The following is a 26,664-nucleotide window of genomic DNA, read 5'->3' on the forward strand; positions in this document are numbered from 1 at the left end:
CTTTAATACAATGAAGTTTACTATTAGCAAATATGCATAGAATTATTCAGAAACTGAAGCTAATTGATTCAGCTGCTACTAACCTTTTGATTCTGGCAGAGTTCTCAGCTCATAGGTAGGGTTCTTTTCACTTTTCCCGACATTATTCTGGGCTGTAATCTGAACCAAATAGAAGGTGTCTGGCTCAAGACCCTTGAGGTTGTACTGGGTGATGGTGGCATTTTTTATGGTGACATCGATTTGGTTGTACTCAGTCTTGCCAACAATTTTATAGCTGAGAATGATGGAGGAGATGGAATGCCCTTCAGCAGCTGACCAAGAGATAACGGCAGAGGAATCGGTGATGTTCATGACACTGATATTATCAGGGGAAGGAGGAGATCCTGGTGAAGAAACAAATAACACCATGTTGTATTTCACATAAATCTTCAGTCCATACAATGTCGCAAAGTTCTACTTTTAATATTTCAAACTGACTTTGAATTTTATCTACATGACCAATGGTATCTTAAAACAGGGGTCGCCAGCCCCCGGTCTATGGACTGGCACCGGTCCGCAGCATGCCAGCAAGTGGCCCGCAAAAACAAGCAAAGCTCCATCCTCGGGATGCAGGCAGTATTCAAAACCACACCCCCTCTGGTCTGTGGAAAAACCTTTCCCCATGGCACCGATCCCTGGTGCCCAAATGGTTGTGGACCTCTTTCTTAAAACCATGAACCGATAAATAATCATGAAACCCATGCCATCAATTATTTAGAGCAATGTGTGAACCCAGCCGGTGTCAAAAGCACAAGGCAATGTAGCATGGTTCGCCTTGGAGGCATGATTACTATAATCAGAAATGTGTCTATTGTAGAATTAGTGTTCAGAAAAATGATCCGGTTTTGTTTGAGTATCTCTGTGCTATGTATGTCTTTTAAGGCACGTATGTCTCTTAAATCTTCTACCCAGGCTTGAAAATAAGTTGTCACTACTTTAAGAGTCACATTGACTTTTAATGATGGCTTCTCCCCAGTTACACCTATCTGGCTGTCACCAGAGCAGGAACGCAAAGAAAGCTACAGGACCCAGGGATGTACATCTGGTAGGACCCAGAAAAAAGACCTTCTCTGTGATGGCTCTTTGGAATATTATTTCCCCAGAGATAAGATGGGTCCCCTGCTTGATACTTTTCAGGAAGGTCCAGAAGACACAGATCTGTCAGCAGGCCTGGGGACCCAAGGTTGACATGAAGCCAATCAAGTGGTTGGTGTGATTGTGCCTGTGGTGCTATGGGGGTGACAGTGAGGTATGGGTTTTTACATTGTGGAATTTTAATGTTGTAAGCCTCCTGGAGTGTGTGAATTGGGCAGACATATACCTATGTTTAATAAATGAATGGCTTATAATTTTCAGAGAGGAAAGATAATGGCAATGCCAGTCAAGAATAGCCACTAGTCTCAGAATTCCTAAATAGTATAGTCACTGGTTCTGCTACTGTGAATTATACCAGTTGTGCTCCCATATGTAGGGTGTCAGGTTGGGACAGGCTGTTAGACTGTTGCCTGGTTTACCAAAACACAAGCATAGTGTTGCTAAGCAGTTTCCAAGAGAGAGTAGCCTGTGACCCTTCTGCTGATGTTTGAACTAAAAACTATCAATCACTGACCATGTAGACTGGGACTGATGCAGTAACCCCTGCAGCTTCAGAATCTGGCTGCTTCTGTTATGATCCAGGTGATCAAGGCAAGACAGGCCTCCAGACAGTCCTTTATTGCTCTAAGTAAATGTTCCAACAAATGGCCCTCCAATAACCAGTAAGGCTCCAGCCCCACACTGCCCTGAAGACAGCCACCCTCAGTCCCCCAAACAGTGGGTGTATAACAAAGAAAGTCCACAGAGTAGGAGCATGTTCACAGGGCAAGATCCAGGGTCCCAAGTTCAGTCCACTTGGCTAAGTGAGTCCACGAGGAAAACTGTAGTTCACAAGGTAAAGTCAAGGCTCAAGACAAAAGGCAGGGTAGGGCAGAAGGCAGAAGGCAGTCCTCAAGGCAAGGGAAGGCAAAAGGCATGAGTCAAAGCCAGGGGAGTTTAAGCCAAAACAATTATTCCTGGCAAACATTAACTCCCCATGGCTTCTCCATAAGACAATCCACTCTAGATGTTCCTTAGCTTGCCTACACTCCACTCTCAGTGCCCTTGGATCAATGGAGGAGGCAGCTGTTCCTCATCAGAGAGGATTTGCTGCCTATCAACACCACTGCTTATCAGTGGTGTCTATGAGGGCAGGCAGCTTTCTGTCTAGTTGACCACCTCCCCCAATGCCTGAGGGGCCTGGGACAGCATCGTCTTCAGCCCTTGGCCTCTCCAAAAATGACAAGGGAGACATGCCGGCCCTGTTGGATGGTCCCGGTTCCAACTCCTCCTCAACCTTCAAACCGGGCTCTGATGGGCTCATTTCAGCTTCTTCCAGTGTCAGATCATTTAAAGCAGGTCTGTTGAGCTAATAATTAAAATGAATCATGTTTTCCCCCTCCAAGAAAAATAAAAATATACTTACCGTCACTGAAGGTCCATGCTGCAAGATAGTCACTCCATTCTCCTTTGGACTTACTATTTACACGGACTCGGCACATGTACTTATGTCTGGGTTGTAGCTTGTCAATAACCAAACTGGTCTTATTTCCTAGGAGTTGTATGATGGTAGTATGCTCCCCATTTACATCCCCTACACTTTTATTTTCTACTTCAATGCAAATGTCTTCCTCCAAGTCCTGATTGATTGGCTGCCATGACAGCTTTAGAGCTGTTGTGCTATTAGGGATAAGGCACAGGCCTCTGGGTGGAAAAAGACCTTTAAGAATTACAAGAAAGAACATTAGTATGGCTAGAACACCTATTAATCTAAGAAGATTCTTGTTGGATCATACTAAGAATAAGTAATTAACATATTCTGATTTGTGAGCAATCAAAACTGCTAGCCAGACACAAATCATACAGGTCTTTTCTTTCTTTAGATGTCCATAATTAAATAGTCAGAGATGTTCTAACTTTGAGCAATTCTTCCCTATCATAGTTCTCCATATGATGAATTTGGGACATTATTTTATTATCAAATTATCATTCCCAATGAATCAATTGGAACTTGAGCACTTTCTTCTGTCCTCATCCTAGGACAGTGGTGGCGAACCTATGGCACGGGTGCCAGAGGCAGCACTCAAAGCTCTCTGAGGGCACATGCGCTGTAACCCCAGTCCTAGGCCTTCAGCTGGGTTTTATAAAACCTTTTTGCTTTAGGCCCCCGCCGCCGTGTGCAAAAAGAAAAAGTTCAATCAGTCAATTTCAATTTCTCGTGGGAAAAAAAAAGATCTTGCAAAGTTGGAATTGATTGATTGAACTTTTTAGTCCCACCCAGTCTGCCGTTACCACCACAGCCACACCCACCCACTGGGTCACACCCACCCAATTGGCCTTACCCAGCCAATGGGCCACACCCACCCGGTACCCGATGATGCATAAGTGGGTTTTGGGTTGCAGTTTAGGCACTCGGTCTCTAAAAGGTTTGCCATCACTGTCCTAGGAGAAGAGGTGGAACAAAAGGAGATCATAGCACCTGTAAGTTTGTTCTCAGAAACACTGAGATCACTCGCAAATTTTACTCATGTGATTTCAGTGATTGGCAATACTAGAGATTAAATTGAACAATCACTTAAGGATCCCTGCTCTTAACAATTGGATTTCAGTGGCTCATCAATAGTAACTTGGCTCTTTAAGATATTTGCAATAGGAAATGGGATGATAAGTGGAAAACATTCATTTCTCATCTCCCACGTGTGGTGGAGAGGCAGGCAGTGGAGGATTTGTGAGCAAAGGCCCAACAAAAACATATCTGCCAGAATTTAGCTAGTCTGCAAGAAATACTATGGACTAGTGAGTCTCAACTTTGTTGACTTTAAGATATGTGGACTCCAACTTCCAGAATTCCCCATCTAGCATGGTTGGCTAGGGAATTCTGGAAGTTGAAGTTCATATATCTTAACGTCTCCAAGGCTGAGAAGTACGGCTAAGGACGCTAGGAAAGTCATATTGAGATGCTGAACTGAGAAAACGTATAATGAGGAACAGGAGTCTATGGGAGTAAATATTTTGAAACCTCATTTTATTTGCAGCCTGAATGTAAATAGTCCTTGCATCTCAGAAACATCATTAGTGTTCAGTAACTTCTGCCCAAGGAAACTTGATAAATAGTGGTACTCCTGAAATTCAAATTATGTATAGTAATTACTATGTACAGCAGCACATTTATCACTTGAGGAAGATTATACATACATGTGTGTGTGTGTATATATATATATGTGTGTGTGTGTGTGTTAAATTTGGATTGCCAATGAAGAGTTAAAGGGAGACTAGTATAGCTATTTTGAGCTATTTAGCTCTCATCAGCTAGCCATACCTTTCTGAGATTTGAAACTGGGCTGCCTGCACGCTAGGCCACTGTATTAACCTCTATGCCACAGGCTCTTCTCACTTTTGTCAGCTGTGTCAGGGAGGGAGGAGACCCAGGGAGGAGATATATATTAAGTGTTTTTTTTTCTTCTTTTTTTTGAAACATATATGTTTTAAAAAAAGAAAAAAAAACACTTAATACACACACATATATATATATATGTATACTGTATACTGTGTGTGTGTGTGTGTGTGTGTGTGCACAAAGCAACTACTGATTAACAAATACCCCCTTTACAGAAGTCCAAAGATTTGCCTACCAACAGCAGCTGTAATGAAGCTGGTTGCTGGACCAGGATGTCCTGCTCCCCCCTCTCCTTTGCGAGTGAGGCGAACACATACAAAGTACACTGTTTTTGGTTCTAGATTATTTAGTCGCCAGATGTCTTCTGTGACTGAGTTCCAAAGGAAAAAAAATAAAAATAACAAAATAATAAGGAAAGTGTTCAATGTACTGTACATAAATACATTTATTTTGTTCTATTTTCATTTGATCAAATACATTCCCCACCACCACCACCCCGTAAAATAATGCAGAAAACAGTATAACCTATGTATGCAAACAGAACTGGGATAAGGGTGTGCATCACAAACATCATCCTTTATACACACACACAAATGCACACACAAGCCATAATTTAAGAAATCCACAGTTTCCTGGGATTAGACATTAAGATCTCAAGGTTATTTTGAAATCGAAACCAAACGTTTTAAATTGCCTGAAAGTACAGGGAAAGAAATGAAAAATGAACGGTGAATAAATGAGCTCGTTGTTCACCACATCTCATGTCAGTTGTGGGAAACTATGTTGTCCTACTATATAGAAATCATATGAGAATATCCAGCCTTTTCTTTTATTTCTATACCAAAGTGCTTTGAGGTGTGGAATTGTATATATGGTACTATCTGAATCCTGAATAGAAGCCATGCTAGTTCATTCAATGCTAGTCCCATGAAAAACAGGAAACATACACAGCTGCCACACATCGCCTAACCTCTGTTGAGTATTTTAGCATCAGATGTGATTAGAAGCTGCTAGTCAAATGAACTCAAGAAGAAATAATTAATCTGGAACATAACTCTATATGAGGTTCACTGTTAAGATATTAAAAGTGTTTTTAACATATAATCAATCTTTGTTAAAGTAAGAGTATGATGAAACTCCCTATCCCTTGACCAAACAACAAATATCACTATGATATTGACAAATAACAAAAGTAACATTGGTGGACAATACTGTATTTATTTTTGGTTCACCAAACTGGGGATTAAACAGAGCCAGCTCCATGGGTTTACCTGTATTGTAAACGTATATCAGCTGTGTGTCACTATAACTTTCATGGTTTCGCCCCAATTGTCTTGAAAACTATAATAGTTGAAGTGCTGAAAATTCTCTGCTAAAACCATTCATTCATTCATTCATTCATTTCACCAGTTTCTATGCTACCTACTGTTGGCCTCTAAGCAGCTTATGGAACTACAGTTTGCAGAACCCTGGAAGCAAAGGACAAGTGCAACATAGATATGGCCTGCTGTGAAAGTGGAATGTTTTTGGAGAGCAGTTTTGGATGATTTGTTTGATTCTTACCTTCCTCTGACATCCATTGAGAGTTGGCGCGTTGGTATAGAATCTGAGTTGATACAATTGGTCCATCCCCAAAATATGATCCAGCATTTGTTGCAATAATGAGAAAATTATGGCCTCTTTCTATCAATGTTGGAGCATTCTGAGGCATAGGAAGAACTGGTCAAGAAGGGGAATAATAAAATATCTATTAGAACAGTCTTTTTTGAAAGAAAAAAAACCCCAATAAAAATGAGTTTTGTCTGACTGTAGAGTTAAGGCTGAGGGATTGTTAAAGACGATTGAATGACATATTTAGCCTATTGCCTTGTCTTTGTGGAGGGGATCTGCAAACTAAATTCTGAAAATGTCAGTTGTCAGAACTCTCCTTTCACATTCTCCTTTATTGCAGCAATTTAGCCTTCTGCAACCAGATTGCCAGGTCTGCAACCCACAACATCCTACTCATTCCTCATTAGCTCCATTCCCCCCCCCCCAGAAGATTCAGAAGGTCAGACCGAGTCCTAGGATGTTTAAAGATACAGATCATTCCCTCCATTTCCTGTTCTCATTCATTTTTCTTCTGTCACACTCCACATATTTCTCTCGTTTGCTCATTCTCAGCATGTTATTTCCTTCAAGCTGAACTAAGCTGACAAAATCAAGTTTTCCTAAATCGCATGTGACTTGCTGACAATAGTCTTCTTACTATTCTTAAGTTTCAAGACTTGCTACTGAAATTATTTCTAAAGGCAAGTATTTGGGTATTAGCCTAAGAAACCGTACTAAAATTATATTTATAACACTGAATTTTGGACCTGCCTTACACTTTTTTAAAGACCTAGAGAAAATACTACATTGTCCGCCAGTCATGTCAATTGCTCACACATGATAAATAAGCATCAATAGAGATAATCAATCATTTCAGGGACAACCTCACCATTAGACAGTATGGAAGCTGCCTTTGGCACCAGAGCTTTCATATTATGGCATGTAATAGTAGCAAATTGGTAATTACCTAATTTATAGTACCTTTATTGCAGGCTCAAAAAAGAATGGAAAGCCAATTTAGTACAGTGATTAAGGGTGCTGAGATAGAAACTGGGAAACCTAGTCCTGCCTCAGGCACAAAGCCAGCTGGAGGACTTTGAGCCAGCCACTCTCTCTTAGCTCTAGAAAGAAGAAGATGGCAAACCTCTTTTGAAAAATATTGGCATAAATCTGCATGCACTTGTAGTTGCAGGAATCAAGACTGTCTTGAGATACACAAAGACAGAGAGAAGAAGGTGTGTGTGTGGGAGGGGTGTATGTCAAAATCACTTGGCTGACCCTTCACATACTTTACCGGTGAGAGAGACAGTGGCATTTATTCGTCTGTTTTAGATAGCAACATTTCTTTGAATAACCCTTTGACCATTCTTTGATCTAACCAGAGTGATTTGTAAGTATGGCATAGAAGTGCAGTAAGAAACTACTTATTAGAATTTGAGAGCTCCCTCTTCTATCTATCCAAAAGAAATAATCTAGGAAACACTCTCAGTTTGCAGAAAGAAAAAGGCTGAATCTTTAATTCTGATTGGTAAGTTTCCTGTGTTCTTTACATTAAAAGACATTTGGAAAAAAAATCCATTTACAGGTAGTCCTCAACTTACGACCACAATTGACCCCAAAATCTATTTTGCAAACTGAGATAGTTGTTAAGTGAGTTTTGCCCCAAATTATGATGTTTCTTGCCACAGTTGTTAAGTGAATCATTGCAGTTGTTAAATTAGTAATACGATTGTTAAATGAATCTGGTTTCCCCCATTGACTTTGCTTGTCAGAAGGTTGAAAAAGGTGATCACATGACCCCGGAAGACTGCAACCGTCATAAATATGAGTCTGAATTTTGATCATGTGATTGTGGGGATGCTGCAATGGTTGTAGGTATGAAAAATGGGCATAAGTCTCTTTTTTCAGTGCCATTGTAATTTTGAACAGTCATTAAATGAATGATTGTAAAGATTATCAAGGTCTACCTGTACATTGGATACTGATGTTGATACTATTTGCAGCTTGCTTCTTTCTTTAATGTTTGCAATGCCCACGGCATCAAGCCACTGACACTTAGCTAATGATTACTCACTTGTATCTAAATGCACTGAAAATGATATGATGACACTGGATCTGGATGGTAAATAAATAAATGAATAAATGAATGAATGAATGAATGAATGCAAAATTTTCTCATTCACCTTTAATTGCAACCTGGAAAGTTTTTTCCGCCATGCCAACTCTTGTCTCAGCAACATAGACCCACGTTCCAGAATCAGCAGGCTGGACACTTTTTAAAAGAAAAGTAGCTTCTAAAGTTTCTGACATGTTGCTTTTTTTGGCTATTGTGACAGGCTAGGCAACAAAAAAAAAAACCATATTCAAATTAGATATCTACCACAATACAAAAAAAAATATTCTGTTTTTACTTATAGTCTATTTTGCCTCTTTTTTTTTAACAAAGCAGAAAAATTAACATTCAGGCAAAACTCGTTGTTGATGAAATGTTGAGACCTATCTTTTGTGGGAGCGAAGGAAGGAAGGAGAGGGCAATGAAAATTATACACTGATTTTATGTTTCAGGTAAAAAACATCCCTGTAATATTAACTGAAGATGTTTTAATATCTAAAATGGATCTTGAATATTTGATGAGACAATGCTAAAAGCTTTTGCCTTCATAGTACCTTCATGCTTTCTGTTTTATTGCTGAGATTTTAATTGCATTATAATAATTATTATTTGCTTTAGTATATAACCCCAGCACAGAACATGGGTTCCTGAAACTTAAGGTTTACTGCAAGTAGAAATGGGAAGGAGCAAGAAAAATGAGGCAAAAGAGATTCAGTGAAAAAGTGCAACTATCTCCCTTAATTTAGCCTTCCTCCTAAAAGCATAAGATGAGGAACTTACTAGAAGGATGGTTCCATCTTTTTTAATTAATTTAATGTCTTCCTTTGTAGGAGGTGGCTTGCCAGTAATTGTGCAGGTCGACTTGAACTCTGAGCCAGCGTTGAGTTCAATTTCATTTAGCAAGGTCTCTATCTTGGGGGATTCATCTGCTGTACCTGCATACGTAATGAACCATATTTGTTTATCATTTAATTAGCCCAGATTAAATCAATGAACACTTTCATTAGTCAGCAGCTCCACTAGATACACATCTTCAAACAGACTTGAACATGAGTCTTGCTCCTCCTAGTCCAACATCTTAAACACTGCACCACATTGTGTTAGGGAATTGTGCAGCAGGTGTCCAAATAGAGTCAGAGACGTTGACATGAACGTGTAGTTTTATATAAATAAATATATTTTACATCTCTATATACAGCAAGCAAGATAGGCAAACAGATGCATCATGAGGTAAATCACAGAGCACACAGGGCACACAGAAGAAAAAAGGCGGGGAAAAAGGGAAACTCCCCTTCCACACCCACAGATTGCCTTGCTGACTTGTAGCTTCTGATCAGAGTCACATCCACAGATGTCTATCTGCTTGGCCTTTGAGTTTGAAAGTTGGAGGTTTATTTAGCAATAGCAATAGCACTTAGACTTATATACCACTTCACAGTGCTTTACAACTGCCCTCTCTAAGCAGCTTACAGAGACAACATATTGCCTCCAGCAATTTGGATCCTCATTTTACCAACCTCAAAAGGATGGAAGGCTGAGTCAACCTTGAGCCGGTCACAATCGAACTTCTGACAGTCGGCAGAATTAGCCTGCAATGCTGCATTCCAACCACTGCGCCACCATTTATTTATTTAGTGTAGGGGTCTTCAAACTTGGCCCTTTTATGACTTGTGGACTTCAACTCCCAGAATTCCTCAGCCAGGCACCCTGATTTAGTGTTTGGCAAAAGAAGGAGGTGAAGATACTTCTCGACTTATGACCACTGTTGTGATCAGAATTTCCCTTGCTAAGCTAAAAGGTTGTATAGGAATCATGTCTGATTTTACGACCTTTTTGTCCTATGGCTAAGTGAATCATTGCAGTTAGTATGTGAATCATGAGATTGTTAAGAAATCTGGCTTCTCTCATTGACTTTCCTTTCAGAAGCCTGCTGGGAAAGTTGCAAATGATGATCACGTGACTCTGGGACATCACAACTATTGAGAATACATACTGGTTGCCATGCACTGGTTGCCATGATCATATGACCCTGGGTATGCTGTGGCACTGTACGAATGGTTGTAAATCGAGGATTACCTATACTTCAGCTAAAATCTTTGTGATCAATACATAGCTATGATCAATACTCTTTGTGATCAGTACTCTTTAAATGGAAGGCAGTCATGTGATATATTCATTGTAGGTAATGATCCAAAAAGCAAAGAGAAGAAGAAGAAATTATGGGATTCACATAATTGTTTGGCAGTAATATAAGAAACAGACAGGTTTAATCATTTCTCTTCCCTTTCTCTTTTTAATTTAATTAATGAGCAGATTCAGTAAGCTGACAACTGTAAAATTATTGAACTTCTGCCATAATCATCTTTTAAAAAATGTATATTGGAAAGGCATCATTACTTCCAATCAGAGTCAGACTGGCCTTCTGCCAATCTAGTTGTCAGTCACAATCCTAGATGCTAAATTGATCCTGGTTCTTAAATTGGGAATATCAATGTTTCATTGAGCCTTTTTGCAAGAGGTAATAAAACAATGACATTCCCAATTTAAGAACAAAGATAAATGTAAATGATAAATATAAATTCATAATCTCCATTCATGTATGTACATACACATGAACATTGGTGTATGTCATATATTGCAACAGTTGTTGGCCCAAATGTTGATTTAATCTTTATGGCCTGAACGTAAAGAATGATACATAAATGGATTTAGGCTCTCATATTTTCTTTTGTTGCAGAAAATTATGACAGCGCATAGTGAACTTTGTTTGATTTTGAAGCAGCTAAGCAGGCTTGGATTTGAACAGTTGTTGGCTAGTGAATTTAGGAAGTCCCAGGGTTGTAGAGTAGATTGGGAACTTGTAGCACTGGTGGCACAGTGGTTAGAATGCAGTACTGCAGGCTATTTCTGCTGACTGCCGGCTGCCAGCAGTTGGGCAGTTTGATTCTCACCAGCTCAAGGTTGACTCAGCCTTCCATCTTCCGAGGTTGATAAAATGAGGACCCAGATTGTTGGGGGCAATATGCCAACCGTAAACTGCTTAGAGAGGGCTGAAAAGCACTGTGGAGCAGTATGTAAATCTAAGTGCTATTGCTGTTGCTTAGGCATGAAAGTTTGCTGATGACTTTGGGCCAGTCACTCCTTCTCAGTCCAACTCACCTCACAGGATTGTTGTAGGGAAAATAGGAGGAGGAAGGAGGAGTAGGTATGTTCACTATTTTCAGCTATTTATAAAAAAAACAGTAATCAAAGCAGGATAAAAAAATCTAAAACAATTATTCTCTTTAAAATAAAAGTGTCCAATCTTTTGGCTTGCCTGGGCATTGAGTGAAGTGGAATTGTCTTGGGCCACATATAAAATATATAATACAGTTAATGTATATAAACCACATAATAATGTTAAAAGTTTATAATCCTGTGGGAGTGCATTTTTAGCTGTCCGGGGCAGCTAAAAATGTGCGTGGCCTTCAAGACACAGGTTGGACATACCTACTCTAAAATAACATGGACAGTCTAAGTCAGGAGTAGGTAACCTTGGCTCTTTTATGACTCGTGGACTTCAACTCCCAGAATTCCTGAGCCAGCATGGCTGGCTCAGGAATTCTGGGAGTTGAAGTCCACGAGTCATAAAAGAGCCAAGGTTGCCTACCTCTGGTCTAAATGATCTTTGTGTATCAAGCATAGCTCAAGGGACTGGAGTTACCAATAATATTATTTTAAAACTTTCTTGCATATTTTGCTCCAATATTTTAGGGAAAGTATATGTATATATCAATTGAATGTATTAAGGCAATTATCATTTTTATGAAAATTATCATAGCTAAAAAACATTTTTACTGCTCAACTTAAAATCCAACAGCTTCTAGTTACTAAGCAAGTTGTACACTGTAATACTGTTCCACTAGAGTGCTACAGAATATATTCTTTTTAAAAAAAATTAATAATAAAAGCCGTGAATATGAATTGTAAAGCAATATACAGTATCATGTACAGCAATGCTAATAATGTCCTGTTTCCTGGGATATGTATGTTGGTGGGAAGGATGTATTTTCTCATTCAGAGAAAACGAGGATATAAACACGGTTTTTGAGAGGAGGAATTGCTGGAGGGAAGACCTAAATTCCTTTTTTGCGTTGCTCTTTTTCTAATAGTCTACTTGCTGTATTAAAAAAAAAAAAATCCCTGAAACTGTTGGATGATGGTTCATGAGTCCTCCATAAATTATTTAATGTAGTTTTCTTTCATGTTGATTTGTCTTTGAATGCAGGCAATGGCTGGATTGCCTTGGCAAAGGGGGGGGGTACCCATTTTTGGTGCCCAAATTATGCAAAAAAGGAAAACTGGTGTGGTATTACAGGGTTACCTTTGCTTTACCTTCTTTTTCACATTGCAGACCATGCCACCCAAACTGGCAGACGCAGCCCTTAAAGCTGTCACATGCTCCTCGATTACTGCAGTGGTTACACTTCAATTTACAATCGGGCCCATAAAAATCAGGCTCGCAACCTGCCAAAATGAACAGCACCAGTGAGTATTAGATGGCACACATAGCCAATGGCCTGACTAGCATTATTCAGCAGATCGCCATGCTTTCGGCCAATACTATCATTGACTGTCATCAGAATTTTACGGTGAAGTCGAGGCACCAAAAAGGTATGTTCCAAAGGCGTATTTTACTCTTGGAATTCATATATTTTGAGCAAAACCGAACTTTATAGTTTGCTAAATGTTGAGCTCTTCATATAAGTAGCTCTTGTTTACCGTATGCGGTTACAAGAATGAGGAAAAAGTAACTTTTGGGACCAATCCTCGCGTTTTCAATCTTTACAGGTCTGTACAGCAAAGGAAAGCTGAAGTAAGATCATAAGCACACAGTTCACTTAACAACCAATTTAGCGGTCCCAGTTGCAGTCACTGAAGGAGAATTACCTGTATATCAATTCTTCCATGCATATATTGGTTGAAAAAGATGTATTGACTTCCTTAAGGTATCTGTACAATGTTCGGCCAAGAGGCTGACTAGATTATATGGTTAAAAAAACACACAGTGGTGGAATAAAATGACCAAATTAGCCCATTGTACTACTGTATTTTTTAGAATTAAAATATATTCTTAGCAAAGTTGTGCTTTTCCTTGCTCCCCCCCCCACACACACATATCGACTTACACCAGTGGTTCTCAACCTTTTTAATGCTGCGACCCCAACCGGTCGTAAGTCGAGGACTAAACCGGTCGTAAGTCGAGGACTAAACCAGTCATAAGTCGAGGACTACCCAACCGGTCGTAAGTCGAGGACTTTCCCTGCCCGGGAGCACCGTGCATGCGTGGTTCCACCCCCTGCGCCGGCCGAGGCGTAGCTGGCAAGCGGCAGAGACAGAGCAGGCCGACCACCAGATGGCCCAGCCCAAGGGAGGTAAGGCACCCGCCGGAAAAGGGGAAAAAAAATGGCGGACAAAACAAATGGCGGACAAAACAAATGGCAGACAGCCTTGCTTGGCGACCCCCGTGAAATGATCGATCGACCCCAAATGGGGTCCCGACCCACAGGTTGAGCACCACTGACCTACACAGTTAATTTTCATATTTCATTTTACCTTCATCACACTGGAGTCCCTTCCATCCAGAGGCACATGAACATCCATATGGATCAGGCAAACAGAACACCAAAGATTTGCATCCTGACTTCTCTTTACATTTTTCTTGGCATGCCTTCCCAAATCTGTTTTCTCCACAAGCTTTTTTTTTTTGTATGTGTGTGTGTGTAAAAAAAAAAAAAAAGGACAAAGTTACGAACATATTTAAAGAGAGTCAAAATAATAATATTTCCCAGATGCCTGACAATTGTGGTAAGGAAACTTTATTTTCAAAGTGTAAAAGTAGTAGCGGGTATAATCAAAAGCAGAATCCTCCAGAAAGGAAGCATGCTGATAACAATCACCTGATGGACTCAACGTTCAGGAAAGAAGGACAGAATCTCAGCCTGAACTGGTCGACTTTTTGCCCAAGTGTTAAATAGTCACTCAACAAAGCTCTGACACACAGAGAAGAGGGTAACCTCTAGCCGGGAGCTCATTTTTATTTTACCTTGGAAGTTAACAGCCATAGTAAGTGAAGCACAATCACTACCCACCCCTGCTTAGATTATACATTAAACTTTTATGTCTCCAAGTGCTGGAAAACCAGACTTCATTTATTTACTTGGACATACTTGATAAATGATATGATGATAAGATAGATAGATAGATAGATAGATAGATAGATAGATAGATAGATAGATAGATAGATAGATAGATAGATAGATAGATGGATGGATGGATGGATGGATGGATGGATGGATGGATGGATGGATGGATGGATGGATGGACATACAATAAATGATATGATGATAAGATAGATAGATAGATAGATAGATAGATAGATAGATAGATAGATAGATAGATAGATAGATAGATAGATAGATGGATGGATGGATGGATGGATGGATGGATGGATGGATGGATGGATGGATGGATGGATGGATGGATGGACGGACGGACGGACGGACGGATGGACAGACAGACAGTATCTTTATAAATACTCTTACTACTTTGATGGCTTCTAAACTATAAAACCTTAAATATAGTTAATATATTTGATATACAGTACTGATCCCCTGTTTTAGGGGAAATTGTTCATCAACACCTGATCATTTTTTCTTTTACCTTTCTCACATGTTTTCCCCATAAAGCCCGGTGGGCAAATGCATTCTCCAGTATCCTCATGACAGATGCCATTATTCTTGCAGTCTGGACAAGGAAAAGAACACTCGGGTCCCCATTTTTGAGCTTCACACCCTTTACATAAAAACAGAAGAAGAGTTGGTAAGCTAAACAATAAAAAGATCTCAAATAGAATAGGGTTGGGTTTGTAAAGCTTTATTGGAGTATCTCTCAGGATCAAGGGGAGCATAGCATAATGTAATTATAATAATATAATAATATAAATTACTATTTATATGATCTTAGAATAAATCTCTTGAGAAAGAATGGTTTTGTCTCTCTTTGAAATAATTTTTGCTCTCTCTTTTCTAGCCCCCTCTTTTCTTTGTCTCTTTTTTCTTCCCTCCCTCCAGAAGAGGCTACAGGAAATGTACAGGTGAACAGTGGTTGAACTGAATTCCTTATAGAGGGCACCACATCAATATGATTGTCAATAAAACTAAAAGGATGTATCCACGAAATCACCGGAACTTGAGGAATCTATCTTGACAGGATATTTGACAATTGGCTGATAGTCACATGTGATCCTTGATAATTCATCCCTGGTGACAAAATGATAAAATCCTACAAAATGCAAACGCAGTGGAGAGATTGTTACAGTCACCGAAATGTCTTCCAACGGCAAGCAGTTGCACCTAGCTCATAGGACATGCTAGGAACTGAAGGACTAACAACAATCAAGATTAAAGAACAAAAACAGGAAGCCAAATACAGGGGATGACAAACATTTGGAAGAACATAATGTATGCTATCTCAATGAATTCATTTAGCCCGGTCAGTTACTGCTGGGTGTGGTCTTCAAAACACAATTTTCGTAACTCAAGTTGCATATTTCCTCTTAACTGCTACATCAAGAAATTTGCTGTGTGTACCAGACCTGAATTACACAGAATAACAGACCATCAGGGTTGCCTGAAATCTACTGCCCCACTTCACTCCTGTTTCTCTTTATTGGGCAATAAAACGAGATGCTTATTAAGCTTCGTTTAGGTAACGAAGTTTGACTGAATAGACTAAGGCTGAGTTTGTTGGCTGCCAATTCCATGCATCCGGTTTATGTTGATGTTGGATTGGCAAACTACCCTCATCAAAATAACACTTTTCAGAAGTTCTTAACCTATTAATATTCAGCTCAAAGAAGCTCCAGGGCTCCAACTGAGAAGACAGTTTTGAGTGTTAATAGTGGAGCTGCAGGACTGGCTGTTTTCCACTGAGAGGAAGGTTTGTCTTCCAGCTTCCTGACTGTCCTTCTTCCCCATCAAAAGCAAGCCATTGTGGCAACTTGCCACATTTTAGATGTACAGCACTTTTTTCTTCCCACAAAATCATATGGAATAAGTATGAGAGGTCAAGCATTGATTAGATGCCATTTTTGGCAGCCCCACAATTAGTTAGAGAGGACATTTGTTAGGCTTGTGGGTAATACAGGTAATCTTTGACCTATGATCAGTTGCTTAGCAACCACTTAAAGTTACAACAGATCCCCCACCCACCCAAAGGTGCTTACAACCAGTGGTGGGATTCAGCCAGTTCGCACCACTTCGGCAGAAACGGTAGCTAATTTTTTGTTGCCCAGGCCCAGAAGGGACTTCCGGAAGTGGCATCTACACAGAGAACCGGTTGTTCACATATTTGAATCCCACCTCTGCTTACAACCTGTACTCAAAATTCCGACAGCCCATCTCCTAGCCATGCTTGCCAGGTATACTCAGCAACCTACTTGCATTTGGAGCATCCTGCAGTCACATAACTGCAATTTATGACTTTTTTTTTTTTGCCAGAAACCAGTGTTTACTTGTCCTTTCCAGCAAAAAAACACCCATTACAGACAATAGGTTTGCTTAGCAACTGCAGAGTCGCTGAACATTTTTTTTTTTAATAAAATCAGGTCAGTCGTGTGATGGACCCACTTAACAACCAGTATGACTTACAATTGTAATTTTGGGCTCAATTATGGACATAAATTGAAGATTATCTATTTTAAGACTTTTGAGAATGGCAAAGGTGAGGATGTTGAGCAGCGTGAAAATAATTCTGGGGGATTAGTGAGTAAAGCCAGTGGGTGAGTAGAAATATCCCTAGCTGAAAGTAAATAAAGCTGCAAATTAACTTGTTTACACTTTGGAGATCAGATTTAAACTAGACATTTTTGTTTGGAATTATTTTTTTTTTTGCAAAGTCTCTTTCCTTAGCTATATACCAGAGCTTCACTGCAGTTTTCTTCTATAAACCTCTTCCGAGATATGCTGTAAAAAGCAGGATATGCAGGAAATAGCCTGCTCAAGACCTCAATTGAATGATAAAATGAGATATGGAGGACCAGTCTGCAGCTGTAAGGTGGCCTGGCACCCTGATCCAAATTAGGAACCTGTTTTAGACTGGCATCTTATGATGTATTTTCTTCCAAATGAAACTGACCAGCTTAAGCATACTTTTTAGGTTAAAAAAAAAAAGGTTGGCAATATTTCAGCTTGCTTGTAGCAGAACCCTAGAGGCAGATAATATCTCTACCCATGACTCAGTGTTAAAAGAACATAACATGAGTAAAGGATTCCTGTTTTAGCTTTCTGTTTAAGGAGTCGATCAAATCTTACTTCGTACAATCAGTCGAGTGTAGGCTGAAGTGAAATGGCTTCCTCCTATGTATCTGGCTGAGTAAACTCCTGCATTATCAAGGTGAACTGAAGACAGGGGTATTGTTAGCAGTTCTGGAACTCTCTTGAGAACAGAATATATAAACGTACCTGCAGTGGAGGGGAAAAAAATCCAAAGGCACATAATTGAAGTTGCAGATCAATGAGAATATGTCTACAACTGTAGATTTTCCATAGCACACATTCCATAGCACACATTCATCTATTTGACATCTGCAGCTTTACTAATATTTTGAGTGTATGAAACAATGAGCATGGGATAAAAGAGAACATTTGTGATTTTTCTTACTTCCTTTTGCATGCAGATAAGGGAGCTACTATATTTAACTATTGCTATTACTCAGTTTGGCACTTTTCTTGGGTTATGTACAGATTAGTTAAAGTTTGAAGTACAAAATAAAACGACTTTGCGACTAGGATCTTCTTCTTCTGGTGAGGCAGTACCTGATTATCCACTCTCAGATTTCCAGATGTCATCTTAATCATTTTAATCAGCTAGCTATATCATTCTTCCGCCATAAAGATTGCACATTTTAATTTGACCCAATTGCTGCTTTCTTAATAGGATGTAGCTGGAATGGGATGTAAAGACATGTTGGCTTGTTTTAGATCAGGGTTCTGGTTCACCCTGAAGAGTGGGTGAAGCCTATGAACCTCTTTTCAGAAAAATGCATCTAAATGCATAAAATGAAATACATAGATTAGAAAACTATTATTTTCAAATACGGTTATCAATGTATTAAAAACAATTACAATAGGTAGTAATGTATGTGCTTCTTTATTAACCATTCAATAAATAACAATACAATACCTTTTTAGGGTGTAATAATTTTAGATAATGGGATATATTGAAGTTAATAGTTTTGGTGTCCGGAGGCCATAAATTATTTTGTGGCCTATGTACATTATGAAATGAAAACCTAAATTTCACTAGAGGTTAGTGAATGTTGAAGTTGTAGTTTCTTCCCATCTGATTTCATAGACTCTCTGAAATCTATCTATGGTGTCCCAAATTCTTACAAATGAAGAACCCCTGTTTTAGATAGATATTTGGCAAAGGTGTATAGTTAAGTGGCTGCCTCTCCTTTCCCACATTATGTTCACAACAAGACTAAGTAATGTGTATGTACTCTATGAAGAGGCCCATCATTATCATAATGACATTTTTCACCCCACTTCATCCCCACATGTATGTAATAATGGTGATGAGTTTTCTCATAGCACAGAATAAACATTGCATACTTCTAGCTGGTCAGATACAAGGTAGTTCTCGACTTATAATTGTAATAGAGCCTGCCCATTATGTCTGCTAGCGGTGACAGCTATTAAGCTTTGCTTAATGATTTCCATCCCCTGAAGCGGTCACTAAATGAAAGCACAGGTCGTTAAGCAGAGCACAGGGTGCCACAGGGGGAGGGAAGCCTTGGGAGACCTAGTGCAGGCCCAGGCCCAGGCCCAATTGCCTCAGGTCTCCCTCACCTTCCGAGGCATTTTGTGTTCTGCTCCATGACATTCAAGATCACGGCAGGATTTATCCTATTTCTAGCTGGGCCACTCAGCCACCCAAAGGAGCCTAAAGCTGGACAGCAGAAGTTGCTGCAATGGGAAGCCTCAAGACAACCACAAACTGTTCTACAACAGGTACTATTCTTGAGAGCCTTTAGGGGGTTCCATTTTTTTAAGGAGGTTCCTCAAACTCCACCCACAAATGGAGCCCCCTGTAGGCTCTTAACAATAGTACAGGTAGTCTTCAACTTACAAGAGTCTGTTTAGTGATTGTTTAAAGTTACAATGGCACTGAAAAATGTGACTTATGACCGTTTTTCATAGTTACAACCTTTGATCATGTGATCAAAATTCAGATTCTTGGCAACTGGTTCATACTTACAACCGTTACTGTGTCCCAAGGTCACGTGATCACTCTTTTTGGTGACCTTCTGACAAGCAAAATCAATGGGAGAGCCAGATTCACTTAACAACCGGGTTCCTAACTTATCAACTGCAGCGATTCACTTAACAACTGTTGGCAAGAAAGGTTGCAAAATGGGGCAAAAACTCACTGAACAAATGTCTCAGTTAATAACAGAAATTTTGGACTCACTTATGCTCACTTATGAAGGACTATCTGTACTAGCTTGCACAATAGCACGAGATCACCACGAGGTGGCCTCTTTAGGAAAGCTACAGAGGCCACCTCGTGGCAACCTTGTGCTATTGTGCAAGCTGGTACAGATAGTCAAGCAAGCGTGGAGCTGAGCACCTCTGCAAAAAAATAGAAAGGTAAGTTGGGTGCTGCTGGGCCCTGGAGCTGGCTGAGGAGCTGGTTGAGTTCTGCAAGTCCTTGGGTGGCCGGGTGGGAAGAAGGTCTTGCCCTACAAGCTCTTAACAGGTTCCCATGCACTGATAGCTTCTGCTGCCCAGCTTTAGGCTCCCTTAGGTTACTGAATGGCTGAACTGGGACCAGGCCAAAGGCCTGCAAGGGGAGATAATTGGGGGGAGGAATGGATCATCCCTGAGGTTGGTTGTAAGAGTGAACAACAGCAGGAACACTGCAATGGCTATAACTTTGAAACCAGGCCGTAAGTAACTTTTGGGAAGTCTGTCGTAACTTGACATGGTCACTAAATGACCAGCCTAAGTTGAGGACTACTTGTATTATCCAGAAAGGAAAGAAAAAAAAGCACAAATACCATTTTTGTAGATTACTGCATCTTCCTCGTTAAAAACCTTTCTGATGAAGGAAATGTTGACAACTTCACCCTTGTTTGCTGTAATGGTTAAGGCGACTGGTAGGAATGAAGCTAAAATAAAAATGAAACAAAATAGATTATGGATCTGTTCTTTTTTAGTAAATCCTCCAACATGGAAATTAGCATAATGGCATACTGCAATGGGGGGGGGGGGGCTGTGTAACACAATATCTGAATATATTCAGGGATGGTTGATTAATGAAAAAGGATGTAGTAATGTTCTATTTGAAAATGATCCCCAAATGGGACAAAGGAATTCTACAATCCAACTTTGCCGATTTTAGCTATAAATCTTTTTCCCAAATGAAGTCGGATATACATGCCCCAGAATAATGTTACAGGATCCAATCTGGGTCAGTCCCTGGGACCAGAGGTTTAGTCTTCCAAGCTTTTGGACTTGTGCTGGAGCCCATCCTCAGGGAACTTCTCTCTAGCAAAGTGTGTGTAAATCTTTTTGATTGATTTTGTGTGGGTAATTGATATATGTGTGTAAATGTTAGGTAAATGCTTAACATAAATACATATATGCACAGCAACTTATATGCATACTTATTTCCAAATAAGATTTTCCTGGGGTCTCTCCTCTCCTCTCCTCTCCTTTCTTGACTTTTTTGGGATCTCCCTCCCATTTTGGAACCTTATTCCTTTTGTGTCACTAGTTTAGTTTATCCATCAGCTCTTTGTTTCACTACATTGTTAGAAGGCAGAAGAATCCACATTCTTCGATGGGCTCCATTCCAATGTATTTTTAGACTGTGGCCTATATTTGAGTAATTCATTTGTTTACAAATGGCTTGGATTCCTCATTCAGGAAAGAACAATAACCAGGCTTTGTAGCAGGAACGGCTTGTTTGACATCTTAAACCAGGAACCAATGTTTGCTGAGGGGTTTCTGGCATTTTATTGGGTTTGGTTTTTGAACCATAGTCCAGTGCCTTGAAGCCTACACAATTCCATTTTCAAAAATAACTTGCCAAATGTTTATTGGGATGCTACTTGACATCAGGATTAATTATTTGCCCATCTTATCTAAACTTCAATCAAGTTATCCTCCATGAGCCGTGGGGCGACTCTAACCAGGAGTTCTGAAGTTACAAACCTAATTTGAAGGCCATCTGTTTTGAAAAAACTGATCTATTACCAAATTGTCCACTCTGACATAGAAGGATTGTCCATCACAACCATTTTGAAGGAACTTAGAGGAAACTAAATCAGGGAACTTCAGGATGTCAAGTATTTATGATATCACAGGAGAGTAATAATAGCACTTAGGAGTTACATACTGCTTCACAGTGCTTTACAGCCCTCTTTAAGTGGTTTACAGAGTCAGCATATAGCCCCCAACAATCTGGGTCCTCATTTTACCGACCTCGGGAGGGTGGAAGGCTGAGTCAACCTTAAGCTGGTGAGAATTGAACTGCTGGCAATTAGCAGAATTAGTCTGCAATACTGCATTCTAACCACCGCACCAACATTGCTCTTTAATACTGTATTATTTAATAATAATACAGTATGTGTTAATATTTCTTATCATATATGGAATCATAGGGCTGGAAAAGACCTTGGAGATCTAGTCCAACCCCCTGCCACAGATGTTCCATTGCTTAGTATATATAAAGCAATGGAACATCTTGCCTCCTTACAATATATATTGTAAGGTTTCACTGTTAGGAAATTCATCATTATTTCATGCTCAGTAGCCTCAGTTTAGAACTTCTGTAATAATAAAAAAAAATCTCACCAGAAAGAGGAAATTGAACTGAGGCTCCTAGTTTGTCATTCTCCTAATAAGCCTGAGAGTGATTTTATCACTGAGATTGATAAACCAGGAATTCAGTTTGGTTTTATAATCCCCAGCTATGTCCCATTCCTTTGAAATGCAATAACTGACAGTAAGATACAGGAAAACCAGCTTTTTCTTATTGAGAATAACGGTGTGTAGCTAGAACTCTATTATAGTTTATACAGTAAAAACTGAGGAATTAATACTGGATAGAATTTTAATGAAATATATTACATTTCTCACACAAATTTTGAAGTTTGCTAAGGAGTCAAACATTTATAAACATGTTTCAAAATATAGTACAAACGGATATGCAACAAAATTCCAGAAATTGCTACAGGAAAGGGCGAGAGGTTTATGAGACTATTTTGGTCCTAGACAGTCAGATATTTAACTACACACACAAAATCCCTTGCATGTTTTAACAAAGAAAGCCTTGATGTTTTGGATGATTAGAGAGAGCATTATTTTTAGAAGTTTATTACCATAAACACAATATTTAGTTCATGATCCAACATGCAAAAACCATATAAAAGAGCTCCGAAGCAACATTTTATATATTTATTTATATAACATTTACATTTTAAATTTAAATGCTTAATGGAAAGCAGGGGTTGCTGTTATTCTGACTTCAAGGTACATTCCAAGGGAGGCAGTATTTTGTTTACAGGATTATCCACTATCCAATTACCCAATCTAAAATTTCTGTTTCCATTGAAATTGAGATTTAAGATGTTTAGATTTGGATGTTTATGGATATTTGAAAAGCTATCTTGTTTTGTCTCACACTGGGTTCTTCCCCATGGTTGTATTAATGTGCTTTCTGCCTGTCCATGAGTTAGCACAAAAAAATACCAGCAATGAGGCCAATTACTAGGTTTAATGTGCTGGGCCCTCTTAGATTTAATGAGGCAGGGCTTAAGGTGGTGAAGTCCCTTGTCATCACCTGGCAGTAAGAAAAATTATCACCAATTCTTCTCCTCAAGGGAGGAGGCAATATTTCACAATTACTAGATAGTACTCACTTGAATCAAGAGGGCATATAATGGGGAGGGAGAAGCAAGAGAGGCTTGAAGAATTGATGGCTAAGAAAGAGGTAGTCCCCATTCTGCTGCCTCTATGCATCAGAGCTGCAGTGGCGCAGTAGTTAGAATGCAGTATTGCAGGCTAATTCTGCCAATTGTCAGCAGTTCGATTCTCACCCACTCAAGGTTGACTCAGTCTTCCATCCTTCTGAGATTGGTAAAATGAGGGCCCAGATCATTGGGGGCAATATGCTGACTCTGTAAACCACTCAGAGAGGGCTATAAAGCACTATGAAGTGGTATATAAGTCTAAGTGCTGTTGCTGTTGCTACTCCCCCAACACTTTTCCTGTCACCTCTGACATTACTTGCAGATTGAGGTAAACCTGACTTCTTTTTTCTTTATCCAAAATACTAATTTATCTTCTAGCCCAAATAGTCCAGTTTGGAACTTGTGACAATTGTAAAGGATATTCATATCTGCTCCTCTGTCTTCATATAGGACTCCCAGGTTTTTATTATTTGTTTCCAATTACCAAAACCCTAAAAAGGATCTATCTATATGGTCATTAAGAGTCAACACTGACTTTATGACAATCAATCAATCAATCAATCAATCAATTATCCAGTTACTAAAATCCATTTGCAAACATGTATTTGCAGTGGGACTTGGCACATCTTTGCTTATAATATCACAAAGTACCTGTTCGTTGCATCTTCATTGTATATACCAGCTTCATGTTATCTTTGAATTTTCCTTCACAAAAGTATGCTCCAATGCTTTCCCCAGACTTTTCCCTTTGCCATATCACTTTTTTTGCTATCCCTCTCGTTTCATCATCAGCCACAGCCAAGGGGTTTCGATTCTGGCTCATTAAGGCATCATAGTCTCGCCCAATTTTAATAGAGTCCAGGGAACACCATCGAGATGCAATACAAATTAGTGATGTCTCTGAATCGGCCACAGTAGGGAGTGAGTTGATCAATATCAAATCAAATGCTGTCTCTGCATTGCCTGCAACGAAAGAAAGAAGCATTTGAAGAATCCATTTAATTTTACTTCTTTACGTTGGTCTTTTATCCTCATCTTTCAGTGGAGCCATAAAAAGCAAAGCAGAATTGGGCTTGGTCAATATTTAGATGGGAGAGTGCTTAGAAGTTCTAGGAACGAAAGCCAGGCTGCAAAGTTGAAAATGGACAACTACTTCTACACTTTTGCAAAAAAAAACAAACCAAAACCCTACATACACATGTCCATAAAGTCATCAGAACTCAAGCTCAATTCAAACAAATATTTAATAGAGAGGGGAAAAGTTCTGAGTAAAAGTGTTCCATGTGGCTCAGCTTACATCAGTGGTTCTCAACCTTTTTAATGCCGCGACCCCCAACCGGTCGTAAGTCGAGGACTAAACTGGTCGTAAGTCAAGGACTAAACTGGTCGTAAGTCAAGGACTACCCAACCGGTCGTAAGTCGAGGACTTTCCCTGCCCAGGAGCACCGCGCATGCGTGGTTCCGCCCCCTGCGCTGGCCGAGGTGTAGCTGGCAAGCGGCAGAGACTGAGGAGGCCGACCACCAGCTGGCCCAGCTCAAGGGAGGTAAGGCACCCGCTGGAAAAGGGGAAAAAAATGGCGGACAGCCTTGCTTGGCGACCCCCGTGAAATGGCCGATCGACCCCCAAATGGGGTCGCGACCCATAGGTTGAGAACCGCTGGTTTACATGATTCCAATATGTTTTTGTTTTCTTAATTTTATTCAGCTCATGTTAAACCGAAGCCTAGAAATAGCTGAGTCCTGCAGCCAGACCTGCCCTGGTACTGATGGCAGTGCCATGATTAATGGAGGTTGAACCCACTGGATGGTGATGTCTAGAAGAAGGGAGAAAGCAAAGCTGAAGGAATCACTGTTGCTTTGCTTCTCATAAGCTGCATAGTTGAGGCAGCACCAAATAGTAATATGTTTCAATAGATACAGTAAAGCAAGATAGGGCCATGGATATCAAATGTAGAATTTTCTGCCAATCCATTGGCAAAAAATCACTTTAACTCAGCGGTGGAGAAAGGCTGTAGGTGTCAAATTAGCGAGAAGCTTCCTGAATTTTAATGAGGTTAGATATAGAGATCTTTGTGTTTTCTTTCTTTCTTTCTTTCTTTCTTTCTTTCTTTCTTTCTTTCTTTCTTTCTTTCTTTCTTTCTTTTTTCCTTCCTTCCTTCCTTCCTTCCTTCCTTCCTTCCTTCCTTTCTTTCTTTCTTTCTTTCTTTCTTTCTTTCTTTCTTTCTTTCAATAAACCACATTTTATTCCTACAATTCTTCCATTATCAGTGATGTTTAACCACTGATGGCTATCACGATTATCATACATATTTCCACAAATAAGGCATTACTTTTCTTCACCATATTTAACAGACAGAAACTGGAGCCATTAGACAAATGACACAGGCCGATTACATGACATGAAGAAAGTTTCGCTTAATTTTGAAATAATCAACGAAGCAACATAAATGCAATCTTTTAAAATATGACATTTTTTTATTCATAGTCTCAACAAGATTGGTGTTTACTACAGACATTTAGTTGTGGGCTCCCATCCAAGGCTGGAGGCAGGTTTCTATGTCAATATTTTTGCCTTTAAAGTCTGAGGGGAATTAATTACACTGAAACACACTTATAGTTGCTGATCCTAAAGACCCAAATCCAGTCCCACTCTGGATAATCCCACCCAAGATAATTTGCATTGTCTAATAGAGGAGGAACATTTTCTGAGAAGAGCAGGCTAGACATTGCTATAAACACTTTAGACAGTATGAAAGAAAATCACATCTAAATGCTCTGGCTTCAGTAATGATAGCCATTGTGGTTGCTGTGGTTGTTTTTACACTAATACCTTGGCATGTCAGTTTCTAGTATGTATTAATTATGGATTGAAACAGAGCAAAGCACATTTGTAGATGTTTCTCCCATGCATTGGCTTCTGCTACTAGCTTCCATTCCCTTTACCTCTTTCTTTGCTCAGAGTTACTGTGTTTCCCCAAGAATAAGACCCAATCGGAAAATAAGCTTTACCATGATTTTTCAGGATGCTCGTAATATAAGCCCCACCCCCAAAATAAGCCCCAGTTAAGATCATCAGCTAGACGTCACATTTAGTACCATATTTCCCTGAATATAAGCCCTAACCGGAAAATAAGTCCTAATGTGTCTTTTGGGGAAACACAGTATTTAGAAATGTTGCAGCTAGACTTGCTTGGGAATTTAAGATCCTATGGCCTTCTGATGCCTGGAATAATTCTGTGGAAAATATTTCCTTCACATTGATCTTCATTTGCCTCCTGCTCCCTCCTCTTCCTTTTGCTACTGTAAGTAATTTTAGCAGCAGAGGAGATCATGATAGTCATGATGATTCAATACCTTGTCAAAGGAGACATGCATTCTCTGCATTATTTATTTTATTACATTTTCATCCCACCTTTATTACTTTATAAG

At 39.6% G+C, this 26,664-nt stretch overlaps 1 protein-coding gene across 1 annotated transcript in view; it reads right to left on the minus strand.

The window, feature by feature from the left end:
• Positions 1–26,142, minus strand: part of TEK (TEK receptor tyrosine kinase) — a 49,608-nt gene extending 23,466 nt beyond the window's left edge. Inside the window, exons 1-13 of the mRNA XM_015819584.1 lie at positions 26,100–26,142; positions 23,887–24,207; positions 20,317–20,427; positions 17,567–17,716; positions 14,916–15,047; positions 13,809–13,949; positions 12,588–12,719; positions 8,994–9,148; positions 8,284–8,437; positions 6,074–6,229; positions 4,746–4,880; positions 2,540–2,833; positions 84–383 (exon numbers count right to left, since the gene is read on the minus strand). Coding sequence (XP_015675070.1) covers positions 84–383; positions 2,540–2,833; positions 4,746–4,880; positions 6,074–6,229; positions 8,284–8,437; positions 8,994–9,148; positions 12,588–12,719; positions 13,809–13,949; positions 14,916–15,047; positions 17,567–17,716; positions 20,317–20,427; positions 23,887–24,207; positions 26,100–26,142 — 2,224 coding nt within the window. The remainder of the gene's footprint in view (positions 1–83; positions 384–2,539; positions 2,834–4,745; positions 4,881–6,073; positions 6,230–8,283; positions 8,438–8,993; positions 9,149–12,587; positions 12,720–13,808; positions 13,950–14,915; positions 15,048–17,566; positions 17,717–20,316; positions 20,428–23,886; positions 24,208–26,099) is intronic.
• Positions 26,143–26,664: the final 522 nt, after the last annotated feature.

This window comes from Protobothrops mucrosquamatus, unplaced genomic scaffold (genome assembly GCF_001527695.2).
Source record: "Protobothrops mucrosquamatus isolate PMUCROS unplaced genomic scaffold, P.Mucros_1.0 scaffold956, whole genome shotgun sequence".
NCBI lineage: Eukaryota > Metazoa > Chordata > Lepidosauria > Squamata > Viperidae > Protobothrops > Protobothrops mucrosquamatus.